Consider the following 21,956-nt stretch of genomic DNA (forward strand, 5'->3'; position numbering starts at 1 on the left):
AATCGGTTTATTGGAAGATATTCACTCTCATGAATAACCTCATCGCCTAGAACGTCCACTGGCATTCTAATTACTCTTTCAGAACAAGTTTGAAAAAAGGAAGAAAGAAAACTAAAGAAAATTCGACCGTATATGAATCTCTAAGAAAAATAACAAGAATCCTGATATCACCTTTTTTTTCTGTACTACTCATTTCTTTTGAATTTGTATACTTCTCTTCGAATTTTCAAACAAATCTAGTTTTCAGTACCGAAAAGAAGTTGTGAGTTTAGTTGCATTTAGAGAATAACAAGTAAATAAGTGAATTTCAAGGAAACAATCGTAAAACAAATAAATACAATTGATATATTCCTTTGTTTTATTCATCATTTCCGAATTTTAAAGATACGGTAACAGACAGATTTTGTATAATTTTTAACAAACAGGATACATTTGTGAGCCCTACAGCTAGCAATTTTCTAGAACAATCTAAAATTTTTGAAACGAAAATTGAACACAATTTTTAGAATTCCAATTTATTGGAAACATTTGGAAAAAGTGCAACACATCAGATTAACAAGGTGGTGAACCACCTTTCGCCCTCAGAACAGCTTTGATACGACGTTTAATTGAGTCACAAGAGTCGTGAATGGTAGCAAATGAAAATTACACCATTCCGCGTGTAGTACATCACTCAGTTCCGTGAGAAAGGATGAGGTGTAAGTTTACGCCGGATTTGTGTCTCAAAAACAGATGTTCATCCCGATGTTTCCCAAATCACGCCAAAACAGCTCTAGCTCTATGAATGGGCGCATTTTTCATCCTGGAACATGGTGTCATTGCCCGAAGCAAATCTGGATCACACGATATATATCTGGTGCCCTGAAATGACAACATAATCACAGGCGATCACGCGACTGGTAGGCATCAACACAGGACCCCTTGAAAACCGGAATATTGGAGTCCGCCACACATAAACACGATACGAGATTTGAAATATGGCGAACGTTGATTCATCCGACCATATCCATGTTGCATGTTCGTAGTACAAATAGCATCGTACTAAAGCGTTTTGGTTCTTTATCTGCGGTTTCGCCCATGCAACCTGACCACGTATATCCGTGTCTCGTAACTCCCGGTGGACTATGATTGGCGACATAGTACTGTTTGAGTACCTCCGTTCATTGCGAACTAGTTACACGACGATTCTGAGTGACAATCAGTTTTAACACTCGGTTGCACCTATCAGAGAGGGCTTTCTTCTGGCCGGTGTTTTTACTGTGAGTTTTGTAGGTTGTCATCACTTTGAACACTATCCCTTTGACATACCGAACACGCCATTTTTGCCACGCTCACATCATATAACCGAGCACCAACAACTTGCCCATTTTTAAATTAGAGAGGTCGCCTATTTTATACTATCACTATCTTCTCAGTTCACTGCACACTGTCATTCTATTGCTTCTCACGTACTACAGAGATTGCTCTTACACCCCACCCCAACAGCCTGATCGTTGTTAACCTAGACATCTGACGTGTTTCGAACTCGTATTACATATATATATATATGAATGTATGTACCAGAATAACTCTGGAACGCCTGGGTAATTTCAACCAAATCTGGTACACATTTACAATCTAGAAAATACTGGCGAGGGTCAACCTCTACTATACCTAGAGACTTATAAAAATGATCGAATATGATCGATATCAATGTCCAATCTATAGTTTGAGGGTTGCTGAGGTCGATAGTAATACTCCCGAGCTTTCTAAAATTACTCATATACTGCAAAAGACAAGTTATAAGTAGTAATTAGGTACACGTTTACTGCGATCAGAAACTGGAAAAAAAAAAAAAATCTCTTGATGGCTTTGCAATAAACATTAACAAAACATGTCATACAAATTTCTGTATTAAAAAAATTACTATTCTCCTGTAGACTAATTTATCACAAGACTATTTATTATTTCATTGGCTAACATTTTTCCTTTCATTGGTAAAATAGTATTTTTATTCCTTAGGTAAGTAATTGAAATATCAGACAATCGTGATTTCTTGATAATTATTACTTACCGAATACCCACTAGAAGTTTTGGTAACAGTACAATTAATATCTTCGTCGAAGGCTATCACATTCAAATTCCATTTCGTAAGAGGTTTCCGGTTCTGCTGCATATCGCGTTGATGCAAAAACGTTCGTGACCTGACATCATCCTTTGCATATAATACACAAGCAACAGCAATAACTTCTTGCTTCTCTTTTCGGTTTAGCTGTTTCCCTCGGAATCCCTCAGGATATGTTTTAGGTAGATAGGATGTGCTTATATTTCCTTTGATAAAGTTTTCCTCTGTCATGATGTCTCGCAGAAGTGGGATATTATGCTGTACACCTGAGATAAAAATCAATATTTATTTCTGAGTTGTGTGTTGTGTTTTTATGCAACACTAAGGTTAAGAAGAACGGGATCTACTATTAACGTGGCTGCTGAACCACGACCGAGGTCTGAATCCTGGTGCTGTTGGTGAGTGTACAGACTATCACATAAGATCATATCTCACAGTTAAAAAAACTATACGAAGGTCGTGCAGAAAGTAAAGAACGATTGTGAATCGTGCGCGGCGCCGACCCCCCCCCCCCCCCGCACTGCGATCGCGTGGGCGGCAGTTAGCTTCTTCCTTCATCTCAGTGTGAACCGAGTCTTGATGCTGTGTGGTCAAGCTACTTGTTTTTGCAGCGATTTCAATTTTCAGCCAATCGAAAATCCCGCCAAATGTGAAGTACGGAGTATTTGTTTTCTGAACGTGCAAAAAGTTAAGCGTATTGAAATGTATAGGTAAATAAGGCATGTTTATGGTGACAGTGCAATGAACGAGTGATCAGTAAGGAAACGGTATATTATGTTTAATCAAGAAAGGACGAGCATGTGTGATGAAGATTAAAGTGGAAGGCCATCACTTGTTACGGAAGAACTGAAGGAAAAAGTAGGAGAAAAAATTCAGGAAAACAGTCTTGACTTGGCACCAAGTGATTCCCGAAACTTAAGGAATTTTTGGGTGGAAAACAGTTCGCAAACGATGAGGAACTCAAGCAAGCAGTGAAAGCCTGGCTCAAATCTTTGGCGCCAGATGAGTATAATATCGGCATTGACAAACTGGTCCCACGTTGTAACATATGACAACTATGGCGATTACACAGAAAAGGAGAGTAAGGTCCTGTGGATTTGTAAATAAAGTTTTGTGTTGATATCTTTTGTTTTTATTTAATCACGCCAAAACGTTCTTTACTTTCTGGACGACGCTCATAGGATTATCCCGCAGGGAACTACAAATATTTTTACATGTATTCTTTGATTATGATGAAGACAAACCTATCACTTTAATCAAAAATTTCTGTCATTCAAACTTCCAACTAACTCTTTTATCTAACACATTCTCTTACAGTCACGTACACACAAAGAACGAAAAAAAATATAAAATAGAACCATGGAACAGACTGCATCACAACACCATTTTTTTTAAAATTATTCCACAAAAGTAAGGTCTTGGTCCTAAAAGTAGATTCAGCGAAAGACTAAATATAGAATCTCGATTATAGTTCACAGTGAATGTTTACTAATCTAGTAGATTTCTATCTTATAATTGCAGCTAATAAATTCGGACATTTATACTATAACCTTCTACTGAATTTTTTTGGATGGGATAGGGAACTTAAAAGCTACAAACGGTCTAATAAATGAATAAAGGAGACTCTTAATCCTTGTGCAAAACTCTTTTCTAAAAATTAAACAGTAACAATTCTTAACACAGCAACTTGTACATAAATAAACAATGCAAATAATATTGCATTAAATTAATAATGCAAATTCTTGAGTCCCATTTTCTGCTTATATTTCCTTTACTTAACTCATTCTTACTAAGTTTTCCGCAGAAGATACGGTACAAGTAGCCGAAATTAATAGCTGCATGAATACTGTTACGTTAGCAGACGTTCATTATGAATAATACTTAATTCTTTTACCACGGTTACTACCCGCTAATAGTTGCTTCATTCGAGTATCCAAATGCCTAGTTATTCCATTCATAAAAGTTGTGACTAATAATTATGTTATAATCCAATTCTCTTTGAGGCTGATGATTAGAAGGTTGATATCAGTTCGAAGTGGGTATAGAGTGATATGTAAATTTGCAGATGCACAGTTGAAAACGAAACAATACATAATGCCGTGAGCTGTCAACAGTGTGCGAATTGAAAAATTTTCCCAGGGGGGGGGATGAATTTCACCCATATGCGCACCCAGTCCTCCCACACACACACACACACACACATATATATATATATATATATATATATATATATATATATATATATATATATATACTAACAAGTACAAAACAGTTGAGATGTGAGATCTTTCATAAATTTTCACTCAAGTAATATTTAGGTTAGACACGCAAAGTAAGAATTGTTCCCTTTTTCTATCTTATCTTTATGTCCAGTTAAAAATACTCCAGAGGGGGAAAAAGTTATCCCTGCCAGGGATAAAATTTTTCTTCTCCAGGGTGGGAAAGATTTTTGTCAGGGGGGGAAACCCCTGGCATCCCCCCGCCAATTCGCACCCTGGCTGTCAATCAAAAAGTTAGGGACAGAACGGTGTGATTTTCTATTTTTGTGAATATTGACAATAACATTAAATGCGAATAAAGAGAACATAATTGTTTATACTTTTAACAGAGGCAAAATAGTATAATGAGAACGGCTTAATTATACATGATCTTGTAAAACGGTATATCCACCTGGACTATTCACAACATTTTATAACAGTAGATGCTGTAGTTCATAGCTTAGGTGTTGCAAAAGGACGTAAAGTAAAACCAACCGATCGATATTCTATTATTATTATTATCATCATAATTTTAAACTCTTCAATTTTGAAAAAATCTCTATGAATCCTACAATTACATTATCTCATTTATTATAAACCAATATACAATTAAATAACAAAAATATTAAGAACTTTAGAAACACAGCTGCCGCATTTTGCAGATATTAACTTGGTATACATCTATCATTCAATATTGATGACAGATATTCAGTGGGAATTTCCATCTCTTTCAGCGGTGAATCTTTTAAGCCATCGACTGAGATGGTATCAAACAAAAACCTTTACTCTAGTAGAGATATAAGAGTGAATTTTTTGTCACCGAATATGTTGAAAATTATTAATATAATACGTTTGCGCTAATGATAAAACGAAAGAACACTTTTGAAAGTTTTAATTTCTCAAATTCGTAATCTTGACTCGTGACGACAGATGGCAGCACAAGCCTGGTTTTGGAAATGGCATCTATGCAGCAGGAAGCAGAAGTATTTTTCCGTTATCACCGTACAACACGCATTCTGTAGACAGTTTGCAACTGCATCACCAGGTCATCACAGCATTCTAAGATGGTATCGACAGTTTAAGAATACTGGCTGCTTGTGTAAAGATAAAAGCGTTTTTGATGGAACAGTGGAACGAGTTAGGGCGTTTGGTACGTAGCCCACACAAGTCGGGAACTTGATATGTCTGAAACTTGCATAGTTTCAGTACGTTGTCATGTATTTTATGACATTTCTTAATACAGCCCTTTGGAACCCGATGAATCATTTATCACCCTATAAGAGAAAGATTTTTGTTTACTTCAAAAGAGTCCCCGTTGAAATTTTTGGAAATTATTAAATGACAGACGTGTATCAAGGTTAGTCCAAGTTAATATTTAACAAAATATATTAGTTTTACTCAACTGATTAGTTTACTTTACTAATGAAACATGATTTTGATTTTGATAGTCAATTACGTAGTCACAGACATACCCGACTTCCTTTCCAATAATAGGCAACAACATAAAAAATTGCAATAACCAGTTCAATGTAACTTATTACATACAAAAAAGGGTTATTTACCTCGAATAACATACGAATCCAAGGCTTTAATCGTTGTCTTTATTGCATCATCTCGTGTTTTACCATAGCATACTAATTTACATATCATTGGATCATAATATATACTAATCTCACTCCCTTCTTCGATACCACTATCACAGCGCACCTGCAAGTAAAAGGTAACTTACACCATCAAAAAATTTCTCAACGTATTTTTACATAAAGAAAAACTCCGACCACACATCAAGTTAGACGACCAACAGAAATATTCGAAACTAAAATAAAGTATCTTTTTGTATTAACTTTTAATGGATCAATCAATTATAACACTGTTTACTATGTAACAAACAGGACATTAATTAATTAAAAACAACTTAATCATTACAACTTAATTTGTCAATTATTTCAGAAATTGATTGGTTTATTAATTTTTTTTTCCTGATCCATAATGGAAGTGTATAATAACGTTCAAATCCCTTTCAAAAACCTTATAACTTGAAGGTTCATTACAACAGATATAGAAATTTTCCCAGGATTTTCAGTCTGGGGGGGGGTATATTTTTTGCTGGGGGGCGGAGAGGGGGGTTGGATACTGATGCATGATAGCATAACGTAAACGAAATTAAATATGTAATAAAATAAAACAGAAAAAATGCCCATAGGAAGCATTTTAGAGAATACACAAACTTCAGTAGTAAAAAACGTGCCAAGCTTTCGCGGCAAGATAGATCACACGAAAGGGTTGAAAAATAGATTTAAAAAAAGAAAGTAGGAAACAGGAAAGGCTAAACCACTCAACTCTGACATAGCCTATATGTATGGATGGATAAGAATAACAATGAAATCTAAATTCATCAGCGCTTGAGTATTTTGCGGTTTCTACGTGAAGGTACCATGATCGGCACGTTGTGGACTTTCTTTTTATCTCTCTTCTCCAGTTCCAACTTGGAAGAATCTGACCTAATACCATGCAGCGAGCTTACTTCATGGATTCACGGCTATCAAATGTTTCTTCTTGGTTTCTTCAACCACTCCTTATATGACTTTGATATGACGTTGTTTCATTGTCGAACATCCTTGTCATCCTATTTCCTTTACGTCAGGTATCTTCGGGAATTTGATCGAAACTTTCATTACTGCGTTTCGTTGAACCCGCTTGGAACACAAAATTCCGTTCATCATGGAAAATTACCTCTTCACAGACGCTGTGCTAACAGGTAAGAGTAGGATCAATTTCAATATAGACGACAACAACAGAAACATCGTTTTCTTCTGATTACCAGAAACAAGTTTACACAAAAATCTCATACACATAAGATCTGCAAATGCTCACAGAATGGTGTACTCAAAAGAAATGTCTTCCAGAGATATGTCCAATAGTCGGGAAAGGTTCTTAAAGTCTGGATTTTCCTCTTTTTCTCTAAAGATTTTCTGAAACGATGTCAGGGCCTGAAAGTCGTAGTTAAACCTGCCTTACACAGTTTGCACTATTGCCTCTCTGTATACATCCCAATCTTGACCATCTCTTGTTTGGAGATATCATCACAAAAAATAACACCTGCCTCCCCTGCAGAGGCTATCATTATTTTCGACACATCACGAATTTATTCCATACTATAGAAAGAAATTACCGATACAGCCGCATTTACGAACGACATAGCTTCACAGATGTTATTCGAGGTACTTTGAAGAGATCTACTCAGTTTGCTAGTGGCTTCAATAACTTGAACGAGAGTCAAAACAAACGCGATAGAAGGCTTCTTGGATAGTAGTAGCAATCCTCCAGCCACAATTGAGTAGTCCCCAACATCTCTATGTTCGAGGGATAAGCAAGCAGCGGTGAAGTGAGAGTGCGGTAAAAGCATTCTAACAAGATCAACCTAACGAAAAGAAGCATCTTCTCTCTAACGTTGACGATCCAGAAGTAGAAACCTTGAAACGATCCTTTGAGGACAAAGAAATTCAATATGAAAGCACTTTATTAAATTTTAGTTTGTGTCCCTCCTTTACGCTGATGTTAAAGAAGACATCGACCTAGTTTAAAGTGTCATCTGAACCAAATGAGCCTTCGTCGAGATTCAAACCGGATCTCCCACACCAAATGTGGGAATACTAAACAGTTTCGCCACGAGGACACTCAGTATATTATTAGAATATTTTTGCATGCAATACGCAGGTTACAATGTAAACTAAACTAAACTTCCTGAGTACTACAGCCAGTCAGTTGGATTTTGACAGGGTGATGTGTGGTCCGCATATTGGTTCCCACCGGCCTTTCAGACTGGCGTTCAATTTCTCTTCACACAATTCATTTTCCGATTGTCTCACAATGTAAAGCAACACCGGGACCGAACCCGGAATCATACACACTAAATGCACGCTCATCACTCATTCAAACGTACGAAACAAAGATCTTGACAATGTAAATATCTTACATATTTTATTCATTATATGCCAACACTGAAACGTCTTTGTTCTCACTATAGACAGCATAGTACAAAATCTTCGGTTTACATATTAATTAATTCGACGAAATGTAATTTAAATATTGATAGAAAAACAAACTGGAAATTGTTGTTGAATTAATTATTCTTTTTTCCTCACCCTTCAAAAATGCAGAACACGCCATTATCTACTCACATTTGGAATATGAGTTGGTTCAATATATTTATATAATCTGCCAACTGAGGGAAGTCCAAAATTCTTATATGGATCTTCTGCATATACTCTGCTTTCGATTGCCCATCCAAAAATCTTAATATCTTCTTGTTTTAACCTTAATGGATGACCTATAAAGAAAGAAAGGAAGATATCAATGCGTTTCAAAATTATTAAGATAATTATATCACTAAAACTCCCTTAATTTCAATGTTACTGATTGAATAAACACGAAATACAAGTCTTTCTAATACTGGTAAGGAAAGAATATATATAGGTTTTCTTTTTTCATAATAATAATAATAATAATAATAATAATAATAATAATAATAATAATAATAATAATAATAATAATAATAATAATAATAATAATAAATACTTTTTATTTATCTTGTGTTCTCTCTTCTTACTTACGCATTCTTACTTTCTCTGCTCCTTGCTTGCCTGCCCCCCCTCCTCTCTACTTCTTTTCAGACTAGGAAAGGGCACCAATTTTCAATTTCCATTCCTCTTCTGACTTGGGTTGCTTCTCTCCTTTTTTTTTACCCTTTTACTTCACATTTGTAAGACAAAGGATGTTTAGAAATACAGAAGACACGAAATCTACTTATCAAACTTGCCTAGATTCGCAATAGGTTATTGACCGAATTCCGACCTGTTGTTAAACTCATATTTATTTTAATATATACCAGCTTATTTTATATATTTATTTATTTTAATATATACCAGCTCGTATATATATCAGCTTAACTTGACTTCTGATTCCCTAGTTGTGACAAAGTTAAGATACAGCGAAAGATCAAAGGATTGCGATTTCGAACTACAAATGCCTAATGGCACTGAAAAAACTTTATAGTCGAACCACACCGGCTTCCAACACTGTAACAATTATGACGATTTCATACCATTTTTGTTCTTTCACAGAAAATTAATAATTAAGTATTTTAAGCATTATGCAGTAACAATACCTTCATTGCAAACGATACATGTTTGCTCAGGTATCTCGTAACTTTAACTTGTCACACAGAGCTATTTCCTGGCTATACTGTTGGCGTACATGTCTTCGTGACGGAAAGCATTACTTTGATTCTTGGTGGACGCTCATATAGTTCGGTTTTCAAGTCAAGCCGTACAACAAAGTCTAATAGCTTCGATGCTGTAAAGAGGCCGAACCATGCGACTTGTTGCAATAACAACATATAAAACAACAATTAAAGATCTGAGAGTTTTATTTTATTTTATTTTATTTATTTATTTATTTATTTATTTTTATTTATTTATTTATTTATTTTTTTGTAAAAAGTTACACGAATTAAATCTATAGAATAGAATTATAGATCCTAACTGCACACTATTATGAAACTTTATAAAATATCAGTGAAATCTACATCATGCTGAGAGTATATACAAACCATAAATTTTCTATTATTTAATTGCATAGAAATCACGATCACAAAAACATGACAAAGTAAAGAACAAACTCAATATAAAACGAAAAACATAGGGCTTACCTTTAGCTATTCTTAACATTTGATGCACAAGATCAATTCCTGTGATACATTCTGTAATTGGATGTTCTACTTGAAGTCGCGTATTCATCTCAAGAAAATAGAAATTCTTATGCTTATCCACTAAAAATTCCACTGTTCCAGCAGAGGAATAATCTAATTTTTTACACAGGGAAACAGCCTGTTTTCCCATGGCTTCTCGCGTTGTTTGATCAAGGTAAACACTGAAAGAATGAAACTTTGCTAATTATATAGCATTTCTTTCTCTTTTAGTAAGGACTAATTAATATAGGAAACGAAAATCAGAGTTAAAAATTGTAAACATTTTTACTATTACCATCTTCATGTTTTTCCGAAGAATTATTATGAACTTTCTTAGAAATGAATTTCTTACAATAATAATAATGTTATATTAACGTACGTATTTTAACGGATTAGTTTATATGAAAGAGCAAATATTGTTACTGGTGGTGGTGCGTTCTTGAGTCATATTTTGCTGCAATATTTCACAAACTTGGCTGTTTGCTTTATCCCGCTGAGATATTTCTTTGGATTACTTCTTGCACTACTACACACTGTTGTTTCAAAAAAGAATATGGCGGCTCCGCTACTATGCGTTCATAGCAAAGTGTTTTGTGTACAATTTACAAATTCCCAGAAGACGAAAGGTGTACTACGAATCTTTTAATTTAGATTTTAAGTGCTTGAATCCTTTTTACCGTAAACAAGAGGAATAAGACAAACATATTGTGGTTCAAAAAGAAACCCAGAGAAATAGGACTGCTGGATAAAGCAAACTAAAGTTTGTGAAATATTCCAACAAAGTATAAATCCACAAAGCACCACACAGGTAACAATATTTCCTTCTTTAATACATGAAATATATATTAGTAGGTATGTTTCATTATTTAGATTGCTGATTCTCCTTGAGCGTATAGGTAAAAGTAAATTTGATATATTTTAAAAGACAAAAAGACCTTACATTCTTGTAATAAATGAGAACATACACTCAAAATCCCACCTTGTATCACTAACTTCTATTCATTTTTTAAGTCATTACTCTCACAATAATTTCGATCCTCTTTGGAACCATCCTCAAGTGCAGACGCGATGCTAGCCGGAAATAATAATAATAATAATAATAATAATAATAATAATAATAATAATAATAATAATAATAATAATAATAATAATAATAATAAAATATTAACGCCAAGTGAACAACTCAATAATGAAGACATAAGTACTTAGTTATTCAACATATGATACTCTAGAGCCGGATTTAGGGGGCTACATCGTTGCACGTGCATCCCCCTTCGTTGTAAATATACACTATCTAAAATGAGGATCTAGCAGTAATATAGCAACACTTTCCGAAACTTTCTACCGTGATGTTTCCGTTTGGAGCTTAAAAGAAAGCGAAGTTTTGCCAAAGCAATAGTTTACTGTAAGTTTATTTTCTGATGGTTGAAGGGAAAGAATTTACCAAACAAAACAACATTCCTCATACACACCACAGATGCCTACAAATATTTAAAAAATTCAAATTTAATTCACATGTAGTGGTAGTTATTGTGCACCCCCGCCAGAAAGTCCTGGATCCGGTCCTGTGATACTCTATTCCCTCATACTAGCTCCCTAGTTTTGAGATTTCCAAATGTTATTCCGAAAAAGATGTTCTAACTGTTGTTGTTTCTTTATTTAAAAAAAAAAGCCGAAAAGAAAAGACACTGCAGTATGAACGTTGCTGTTTTGAATGTTTTGTTCTCTATTCTGATCCGTGCTCTTTCGATTGTTTGCGGAAAACGAGTAGTATGGGGCAACAGTCTTTTAACTGAGGCATTTATTGTGTTTGATGTAAAAATAGGCTAAAGAGAAAAAGTTTTGTTTTTCTCAAATTGTTTTGTTAAAAATTTAAATGTGTTAATTTCTTTCCGTTGTACATACGCTAATACAAACATATGAAGGTAATTATATTTTATACCATGGCTGTTTACGTCGTTCAATATACTATGACTTCTAATTATTCAGTGGGTAGGGTGTCTACTAAAATTCCAAAATGAAATTTCGTGACCTTTTCTTTACCAAATCATAAAACTTCCTAACATTTTTAAGAGCGAATTTGGGTGCGAATTAGGCTGAATTTTCATCTATGTGATAGAAACGTACTTTGCTTGCGATTTGGTAGCGTCTAAAGCCGACCGTAGACATTTTTGGTGGTGAATTTTGACGTTTTATAGAACAAAATTTTCCAATCTGTACTTACGTTTGTACAGTTTAAAAAAAAAAATCGTGACCCAAAAGCTAAATTTCGTGACTTTCATGACCGTTTCCTGATTTCGTGACCAATAGGCACCCTGGTGGGGTTTCACTACCGAAAATTACCTTACCTTTTTACAGCACACGGAAGAGAATTAATTACCTACTTCTGCTCTGTTAATGGATTTATTTAGCCACATATTAGGTAAAGGAAATATCATTGAATCTTCCTTCGGGCAGAAAGTAAAAAACTTGTTTCTCCTCTAAAATCGAGCAAGATTAGATGCATCAAAACTTTAGCCACTCAATGAAATAATAATAATAATAATAATAATAATAATAATAATAATAATAATAATAATAATAATAATAATAATAATAACTAAACTAAACTAACTCTATGGCCTATGGAACCCGGAGGTTCAGTGCCGCGTTCACAAAAGCTCTCCACTGACTTCTATCCTTAGCTAATTGCATCCAGTTTCTACTTTGTATTCCTATCTCTGCGAGATCCATCTTAATATTGTCCTCCCATCTGCGCCTAGGTCTTCCTAATGGTCGTTTTCCTATGGGTCTACCAGTCAAGACTTTGAAAGCGTTTCTACTTTCTTCCATTCTAGCTACATGACCTGCCCACCTAAGCCTCCTAGACTTGACGACCCTAACAATGTTGGGTAAACCGTATAAACTATGTAGTTCAATAATAATAATAATAATAATAATAATAATAATAATAATAATAATAATAATAATAATAATAATAATAATAATAATAATAATAATAATAATAATAATAATTATTATTATTATTATTATTATTATTATTATTATTATTATTATTATTATTATTATTATTATTATTATTATTATTATTATTATTATATCGCTTCTAAAGATGTAAACAGAAAAATTGACACCAACTGTTCCGCGGTACACTTCTGTAAATTCTATTCACCACTTCGGAGCTTTTGTGCAAACAGATTGCCTTGGCTTCTGTAGCTTCTTAAATGTCCACCGCTGTTGCTGTTTACGGGCTTGCAAAATAATTGAATAAATGTCACTTAGCCTTTGGAAACACAGAACGCTGAAATTGTCAGTTAAGTAATTTTTATGTTTGAAACCACCTTTGTACAAGTCACATTTACTTCCTTGTCCCTAATTGAACAGTCTCCCTGTTGAATTTTACCCCCCCCCTTTTTTAAATTTTGTATTTCAATTTAACAGTAGCACTAATTATAATTCCTTTTCCGTTTTCTTCGCGAAAACATCTCCCAAAACTATGGCTTTCGTGCTGGCTATGAAGATCACTGCCGCATCAATGCTATTTTATATATATATATATATAACAGTAACGAAACATTACTTTATTTCGTGGCAAATTATTTCCTAGTTTAAGTACCAACATAAAACATTTCTTACGATTACCTCTTTTATGTATTTAGTCCGAAACTTTTGTTCACTTCGTCACGATGTAAACTGTTTCAAAGTAGTTTTTTTCCCCCCTCATCTCCGTTGTAACATTTTCAGCTGCGTGCTAACATGTCAAGTTTAGCAGTGCAGCTGCAAATGTTACACTGAAGAACAGACGAGAGAAGCCGTGAAAGAGCATGCATTGTAATTTATTAAAGAATGTACGGTAAAGATATTTCTTGTCTTGTTAGATGTAAGATATTCATCATATAGCACCCATCAGCTTTTCAAGGTAAATGATTTTAAGCTATAATTTCTCACCCTCATAACTTACTTTCAACCGAAAATTATTTTATGTTGAAAGTTTGACGAAAATCTATGAAGCATAAGGAATGATGAAGACACGAACACTAGAAAAAATGTTACAGAAGCAAAGAATACTGTGCCAATTAGAGCGAATAAACAATAGAGAAAAGTAGATTTTTTTCAACTGATAGCAGTGTGAAAAAGAAATAAAAGCACGTGAAGGAATAGCGTAAGAAGTATTTACGAATCCATTATGAGTAATTTGTAGGTTCCTGAATAAAGAATTATGGAAAAAAGAAAAAAAAATCACAAATATTTTGAGCGGAGGATTGCTTGTATGAAGCAAAATCTTAGGCCATTGGAAAAACGCGATTAGAAGCCTTCGAAATTTGAGAATAAAGAAAAATTAAGGCTCACAGTTGGATAGAATCTAAATACAATGAGTAAATGCTGAAAGGAAGTGAGGAAGAGAATATTGAAATATTCATAAATAAAAGAAACAGCTTAGGACAAAATCACACTTTGTAGGAAATGATGATTGCAGAAAACATGACAGATGGATGATAATTAAAATATAATAATTCTTAGAATTATGATGAAATGATCAAGCGAAGGACTACAGTGTATAGGAAGTTACCAATGCTAGTGAAGATGAAACACATGTAATTATTTCTTAATATTTACAATCGATTCTTTGGATCTTTTTACACAACATTTCTATTTTTTTTTTCCATTTTGGAAACAATATCAAAAGGCTAGTTATTTATAGCACTGTTTCTATTGGTTTCTATAAAGACGATTATGAACATCATCTAGCTCAGCGTTTCCCAACCTTTTTCAACTTGCGGCACACTACGGCTGTAACTTGAATTCTGGCGGCACACTCATAGTTATTACCGTGGTATTTTTTTTTCTGTGATTACTGATCTTCTTACAAAGAAGAAAAATTGGTCACAGGTTTTTTCCCGTGCTAAATCTTATGCTTATCTTTTATTATTATAATTTAAAAATAGAAAACAATTGCAATGAAATATAGAACTCAGGTTTTTAAAAATACACTTTTTTTTTTCGAAAACTGTATCCAATCTTTTACTGGGAACGGAGATCACTAAATAACGAACGAACAAACGAATCTCTTGCACTTCTAAGACACGAATGTAGGTAATTTGTCTGCATGTTTGCTTTGTCAAAAGGATTGAATGATATTTTAAAATTTCAAATACGAAACAGTCGGCAACAACAACAAAATAATAATAATAATAATAATAATAATAATAATAATAATAATAATAATAATAATAATAATAATAATAATAATAATTAATAATAATAATGGTAATAATAATAATAATAATAATAATAATAATAATAATAATAATAATGGTCATAATAATAATACTTTTTTTATTAGCTACACAGCTTTAGCAGCTACACAATAATGTATGTAAAGTAATATATTCCAATTACAGTAATTTTTCCATTGTAGAGGTTCATAGTAATGTGAAACACACATATAAAATTTACATTTTTTTTCATTTACATTTTTATTGTCTTGCATTTGTTTCGATTTCCTCGCGGCACACCATCGGCCCATTCGCGGCACACCGGTTGGGAAACGCTGATCTAGCTAATGAAAAATGAAAAGAAATATTTAAGTTTAACATCCCATGATTATGGCCTTTAAGCTAAGGAAGACGGATGATTAAGTGAATGCTGATGGAGGAATCATGGAATGAGAATGTAGAAGGAAATGGGAGAACCCCGAGAAAACCCACGGATACGATGTTATCAACCACAAACTTACTTATCCGGGATCGAATCAGGAACCCCAAACACGAGAGGTAAGCGCTTTTCCACTAAGCCACCGTGTCCCCTTTCATCTAGCTAATGAACAAGGATTTGACAGAAATAGAATTTTATCGTGAACATATGCTACTCGTAAGAACGAAAATTACACATAATACAAGAAAAAAGTAATAATCTTACTTACCTAGGCGCTTCTTCAATTACTTTTTGATTTCTTCTTTGTATACTACATTCTCTTTCGTTTAGATAAATTGCATTTCCATGTTTATCTCCTAAAACCTACATAGGAGACGAAAGTCTAATAAATTAAAAGATTAAAAATAGAAATATCTGAAGTTAATCGTAAAATGGACAAAGATAAACAACTAAGGAGAAAAGTTAATTATTGATTTAAGTTAATTTTAGGAAACAACTTAAGGAAATTTATTAAACAAACCGTATGAATATCATGCATTTGGTTACAATTTATTACAAAATCTGTTCAAAATATTGTGAATTGGTTTAGCACATTAGAAGAACGAACTCGAAGTATATATTATTGGTATGATTGGCTGGCAACAATCGCTCCCATCAGTAGTGAAATGGACCATGTAAGAAAAGTTGTATTTTTATGATGGATTTTGAAATTATATCTTCAATAGATCCTACGAGATGTTTCAGAGAAGAGAAACTGAAAAATGCAGTATTTCCTGCTCCGGTTGCTAACAAACGAATCGACAGTGTTGATATTAGACAGGAAGAAAAAAATTAGCAGGGATTTCGCGAACTAACAAGTTTGCAGAGAAGAAGAAATTTTACTCAGAGTATGTCTTGAGTGGCGAAGATTCAATTAAGCATTAAATCCGAACTCTCGTCACGATTTTAAAAGTCACAGATTACATATCTTTGAAATATTTTTACTAGCCTTTCTCGTTGGTCTAGTGGCTAGCACATGCGCCTATGGTGTACATGGTCCCGGATGAAGTTTGTTAAAAAGATTGGACGCACTACAGAAGTTCGGATTATATGTTAAACTGTAAGACCACTAGTATATAAGCCTTACTGCTAAAGGGGACGCTAAACTTTCAACAAACAAATATTTGTATTCCTGGGCAAAGAAAGACTGTATAGGTGTTTACTGTTTTACGCCCTAGAAAATGACTTGAAGTATATATTTTATCTAATAACTACATTTAAATAAGCTGACTCTATAAAGAATAGTCACGAGCAAAAGAGATTAACTCTCTATACATGTTTGTTTATAAATAACTTCAGAATATTTTTCTCTGACGTATAAAGCACATGTTTCACTGTACGGTTCAAAAACTGTATTCAAATTATTGAATTAATTTTGAAATTGGAGCGAGGTACATATTTTTGCCTGTAACTGTGGCACAAAAAACTCAAAAGCAACAAGCATTGTTAGATTTTATTGCTAATTAACTACATTCACGTCAAACTCCTACCTGAATTTCTATATGACGAGGGTTTTCTAAATACTTTTCTACTAGCATTCTATCATCTCCAAAACTAGAAGCAGCTTCTTGCGTAGATAATCTGAAGCCTTCCCTACAAGTATACAATGTTTATGGTTCAACGGAGAATTGTCAGTTAGTTTTACACTCATTACTACAGCTAGCCTTTTACAATTACCAGAAACATCGAGATAACAATCTAAAGCATAAAAAATAATAAATACACACATAAATTTAAAAAAAATAATGGAAAGAGAACAAGCGTTACAGAAAAAAATATCAAAGCAGCATGCCGAAGTCTATAAGCAAAAAATGTCATAGTTATCCTGCTACGTACTACTTAACATTTAGTAAGTCAAACTATACATATTATTTGTTATTCGTATCCTTCTGCTGTTTAAAAATGTGATTAGCTAGTGATGCATCACTCCTACTCTCGCACTGGGAGGAGCATCACGCCCATTTTGAGAACATACTCGATTGCAGTACTATTAGATAACCTGTATTATATGTCTTGTCATTTATAATTAAATCGTAGTTTCATACGCTTGTTTCATAGTAAAAGTAATAATTAAAAATGAACTATTCTGCAGAGGAGTGCAATATCGGTGGGCCAGCAAATCAACATGCTTTGGTTGCACATGGATTTGTTTATTGCGATTTAAAAGGTACACCGTCAGACCTTAGTTGCTTTATAAACGAACTGAAACTAATTCTGATGGCTTAAACTTAGTTGGAAAGTGATAGTTTTAGATACTGTGTAAATTGATATACATACAAAGAAGTGTTTCTTTATGGCAGTATGGCCAATGGGCGTGCTTTTCGTGTATCTGGTGCCGGATTTAATTCTCGCTAGGGATGCCTGCCACAGCTGAAACGTTGGGTAATGGTTCAGATCCCGTTTTAAGCAACAAATCTCGTCTTACACAGCCTTGGAAATTAAAAGCAACTTGAATCAACCCACTAATCAAAACATGGAGATTTTACTTACTTCCAACTTTTAAAGCCCGACCTCACTTCTCGTAAGATCCACGAAACGAATTAAAAACTTAGTAGTTCTGTAGTAAGAAAAGAAACTTCGGAATAAGTTCTTTGAACTCTCTTTGAGTTTTACGTCCCGCGGTTATGCCGGTTAGGCTAAAGGAGACGGTGATGATGAGTAATGAATGAAATGGTGGAATGAAGAAAGTGGGAGGAAACGGGAGAACCCCGAGAAAACCCACGCACACGGTGTTTGTCCACCACAAAGTTCACTTGGCGGGGGCTGGGATCGAACCCGGAACCCCAAGCACCAGAGGTGAACGCTCTACCACTGAGCCACCGCGGCCCCCAATAAGTTCTTTGAATGTCAAAACATTTTATGTCATGATACTCTCCCAATTAAATTAAATTAAATTTTTAGTCTATAGTTTTCTCTGGGTATGTTCTGTAGGCTGAAGACAATATACAATAAATATTATACAAAGGAATGATTATGAAAGAGTTGGTAAAATGAAAGCGGCGAGACGAAATGGGAGAATTCCGAAGTTGTCCACCACAAATTCAAATCCTCTGAGAACAAACCAGAAATCTTTCGGAACAGTCATTGATTGATTAGTTTTTAAGTTTAATGCGAACGTCCGCAATGGGGCTATTTCACCTCGTCACTATCAACAACAATAAAAATTAAAACATCATAAAAAAGATAAAGGAAAAAAATAGCAAAATATAAAATATATAAGAAGATGATAACTATAAAAATAACAATAAGAGAAACTCATAACAGGAAAAATATAAAAAGAAAATTCCTCAGAGCATGTTAATCATTCTAATCAGACGAATAAAGGCAAAAATACGTCCCTTAAGACCGCATTATCCCCCATAACCTGATTTAAGATCTTTAGGTATTCCTAAATCATCTTTGAAGTCAATCATTTGAACATTCTATAAGAATGTACCGAACACTCAGTGGAACTACAGTCTTCGCAATACGGACGGTTAACAACACCAGTAAATAGGATTAGTATTAGGAATTAGATTTCTGTGCTGTCGGCATCTAAGGCCATTTAGCCCGTCACGTATACGAGGGATGACGTCCCTCGGCGAGCACACTATCCGATGAAAGGAAAGGAAGAAAGGATTGGGAAGGAAGGAAGCGGCTTGGAACCATCGTTAGGTACCATCCTGGCATTTGCCTGGTATGAATGAGGGGAAACCCCGGAAAAACCTCACTCAAGATGGCTGGCCTGAAAAAGTTGTTACACTTTTTCGACTGAGTGTCCCTACCACTAAATAGGAACGTGTGCGATGACTCAAACATAAGAGGTGTACCATTTAGCCATGATCTTCCTACTCGACCAGATATCTCTTTATTTAAGCTTACTAGTACGACACAATTCATTTTTTACATATCTGTTTAGTATGATCAATCAACATTATTCTACCCTGTTGAAAAGACTCACCTTTAAGCGTCTTTTACATTTAACGGAAGCTTAAAGGAGAATCTTACATGAATCCAATAATAAGCAATTATTCTACACACACAACTAAAGGGACACAACTACACAAATAAATAATAATAATACTAAAAAACTTAAATCTCGCCAGTAAATTTATCTATATCTATTGTTCACAAAATACTACTAGCTTTACATCTACTAAAAGCAAGATATAATGGATGCCAAACAATAAAATAAAAAAGCTTAAGAAAGCACCAAATACCTTGCATCATCGTCATTCCAAGCTATTCGCATGCCTTTTCCTCCTCCACCTGCAGATGCCTTTATCATTACAGGGTAACCAATTTCTCGTGATATCTGAACACAATGGTCTGCGTCCTTTATTATACCATCAAATCCTGAAATGTTGTACCCATTACTTTTATTAAGAAAGAAAGGAAGAAGAAAAACTTTCGATGTAACTTACGAGTTGTACATTACTTCATGAATATTATCGACACATACGCTTATAATAAAAATTAGTTAAAAAAAAATATAAAGACCATTTATATATATTTCTAACACTTACCTGCCTTTTAGAACAAAAGAAAGAAAAGTATTATAATAAAGGCTTGAAAGAAGGAACACAGTTACGTAAGCGCAAATGAAAGACGTTAGACAGAGAGAAGTTTTAAATGTGGCTCCACGATGCGAGCTGTCAGTAATATAAATGTGTAGTTGTGACCTACTGAAGAGGATTCGACTGGTTAATATGGATCACAAAAGAAGTCGCATGTCAGCAGAGGTGCCCATCCTTTTTTAAAAACGAAGAAGAAGCCACAGGAGTTGACTTTGACAAAGTCAAGACTAATTGCTTTGTAGACTGAATTTTAATCAATTTCGAAATTTCTTCCGTTGTTAAAAGAATTATTATGGTATAATTTAAGTTCGTTTGTGCCATTTTCAATGAAAAATTATGTCGCCCCCAAAAGTCTCATGGGCGCTATCTGCGCACTAACACCTATTTGTGGGCACCCCCCGCATACGAGCGCCTGAGAACAATTGGTATGTGTCAACGTGTTCTTTTCTGTGGTATGCAATACAAGTTGTGTCTTTCTGTTTGTTTATCGGCCTTTTTCAGCACATAGGTTGCTTGAAACGTGGACGCACAGTTTAAGGTAGAAAACGAACCATGTAATCCGTTCAATTTTTTTTTTTTAATACTCTCTCACCGGGAATCGAACCCGGGATCTCGCATGTTCTTGCCACTAGACCAGAGTGGAAGTCTTATACTTCTCTGAGTTAGTCTACCATCTCGTGGCAGAAAGGTGTAATAACTGGGACAAATCCAACTTATTTCCTCTTACATTTTTCCAAAGGGTTTCTGTGTTAAATGAAAAAGAGTATTTCAGGTTCAGTAGACTGTTCCAATGGAACGTAAGGGTACACAAGAATGACACGATGAACTTGCATATTGTTGTGTGAGCATATCACATCATCACAGAACACATCAAATCCGTTTCTCAACAATACTGTATTGTCAGCGTGGTGAGGACCCAAGGGAATAGCGCCCTGAATTTTCAATTTAATATAGGGCGCCTTACCAGTGTGGAGCCCAAACGACTAGTACAATTGCAAAAATTCCACCTAGATTGAAAATTACTTATGTCCAATAACTTTCTTCTATTTTTTTGAAATGAAAATTACTTAACTCCAACAACTTTCTATTTTTTTTTTTTTTTTCGTATCTTTACTCAGAAGGGAGTTGGTCTTTGGTCCCTGACTTTGAATACACCAGATATATGTAAATGTTCTATTTACGGTAAAAAGGCTTTGATATGTATTACCACGGTATGTATAATTTTGAACTAAAAATTGTGTGTAACGACTGTTGAATGGATTCAAGTTTTCTTCTCAAGTCTCCGGTTAGCGTACGCGCCTTTGGCGTGGAGACCCGGGTTCGATTCCCGGCGGGAGCTCATGTGGTTCGGGTTCCACGTTAATCAGTAGGTCCACGTCTCATATAGCCTCGCTCCTGAACGGGACGTTAAACTCAAAATCAACTCAACTCAACTCTTCTCAAGTCTCCTGTATAATATGAAATGATTACATCAGTGCATTGTTAAAATTATTGGCATATTAACTATAGCATGTATATAACCTCGCATTATTAAGATCCTTCCATCATACGGATTAAGATGCAAGTTTCAGACTTACATTCGATTAATGTGCCAG

General features: G+C 34.4%; 1 protein-coding gene across 1 annotated transcript in view; it reads right to left on the bottom strand.

Annotated features, from left to right (window-relative positions):
* LOC145692969 (propionyl-CoA carboxylase alpha chain, mitochondrial-like) overlaps positions 1-21,956 on the bottom strand; it is a 60,777-nt gene that overhangs the window by 22,235 nt on the left and 16,586 nt on the right. The window contains exons 5-11 of the mRNA XM_081768570.1: positions 20,005-20,140; positions 17,296-17,398; positions 16,035-16,129; positions 10,073-10,293; positions 8,544-8,692; positions 5,925-6,069; positions 2,054-2,370 (exon numbers count right to left, since the gene is read on the bottom strand). Of these exons, the coding sequence (XP_081624696.1) occupies positions 2,054-2,370; positions 5,925-6,069; positions 8,544-8,692; positions 10,073-10,293; positions 16,035-16,129; positions 17,296-17,398; positions 20,005-20,140 (1,166 nt within the window). The remainder of the gene's footprint in view (positions 1-2,053; positions 2,371-5,924; positions 6,070-8,543; positions 8,693-10,072; positions 10,294-16,034; positions 16,130-17,295; positions 17,399-20,004; positions 20,141-21,956) is intronic.

This window comes from Thermobia domestica, chromosome 8, assembly GCF_964235325.1.
Source record: "Thermobia domestica chromosome 8, izTheDome1.hap1.1, whole genome shotgun sequence".
In the NCBI taxonomy this organism is placed as follows: Eukaryota; Metazoa; Arthropoda; class Insecta; order Zygentoma; family Lepismatidae; genus Thermobia; species Thermobia domestica.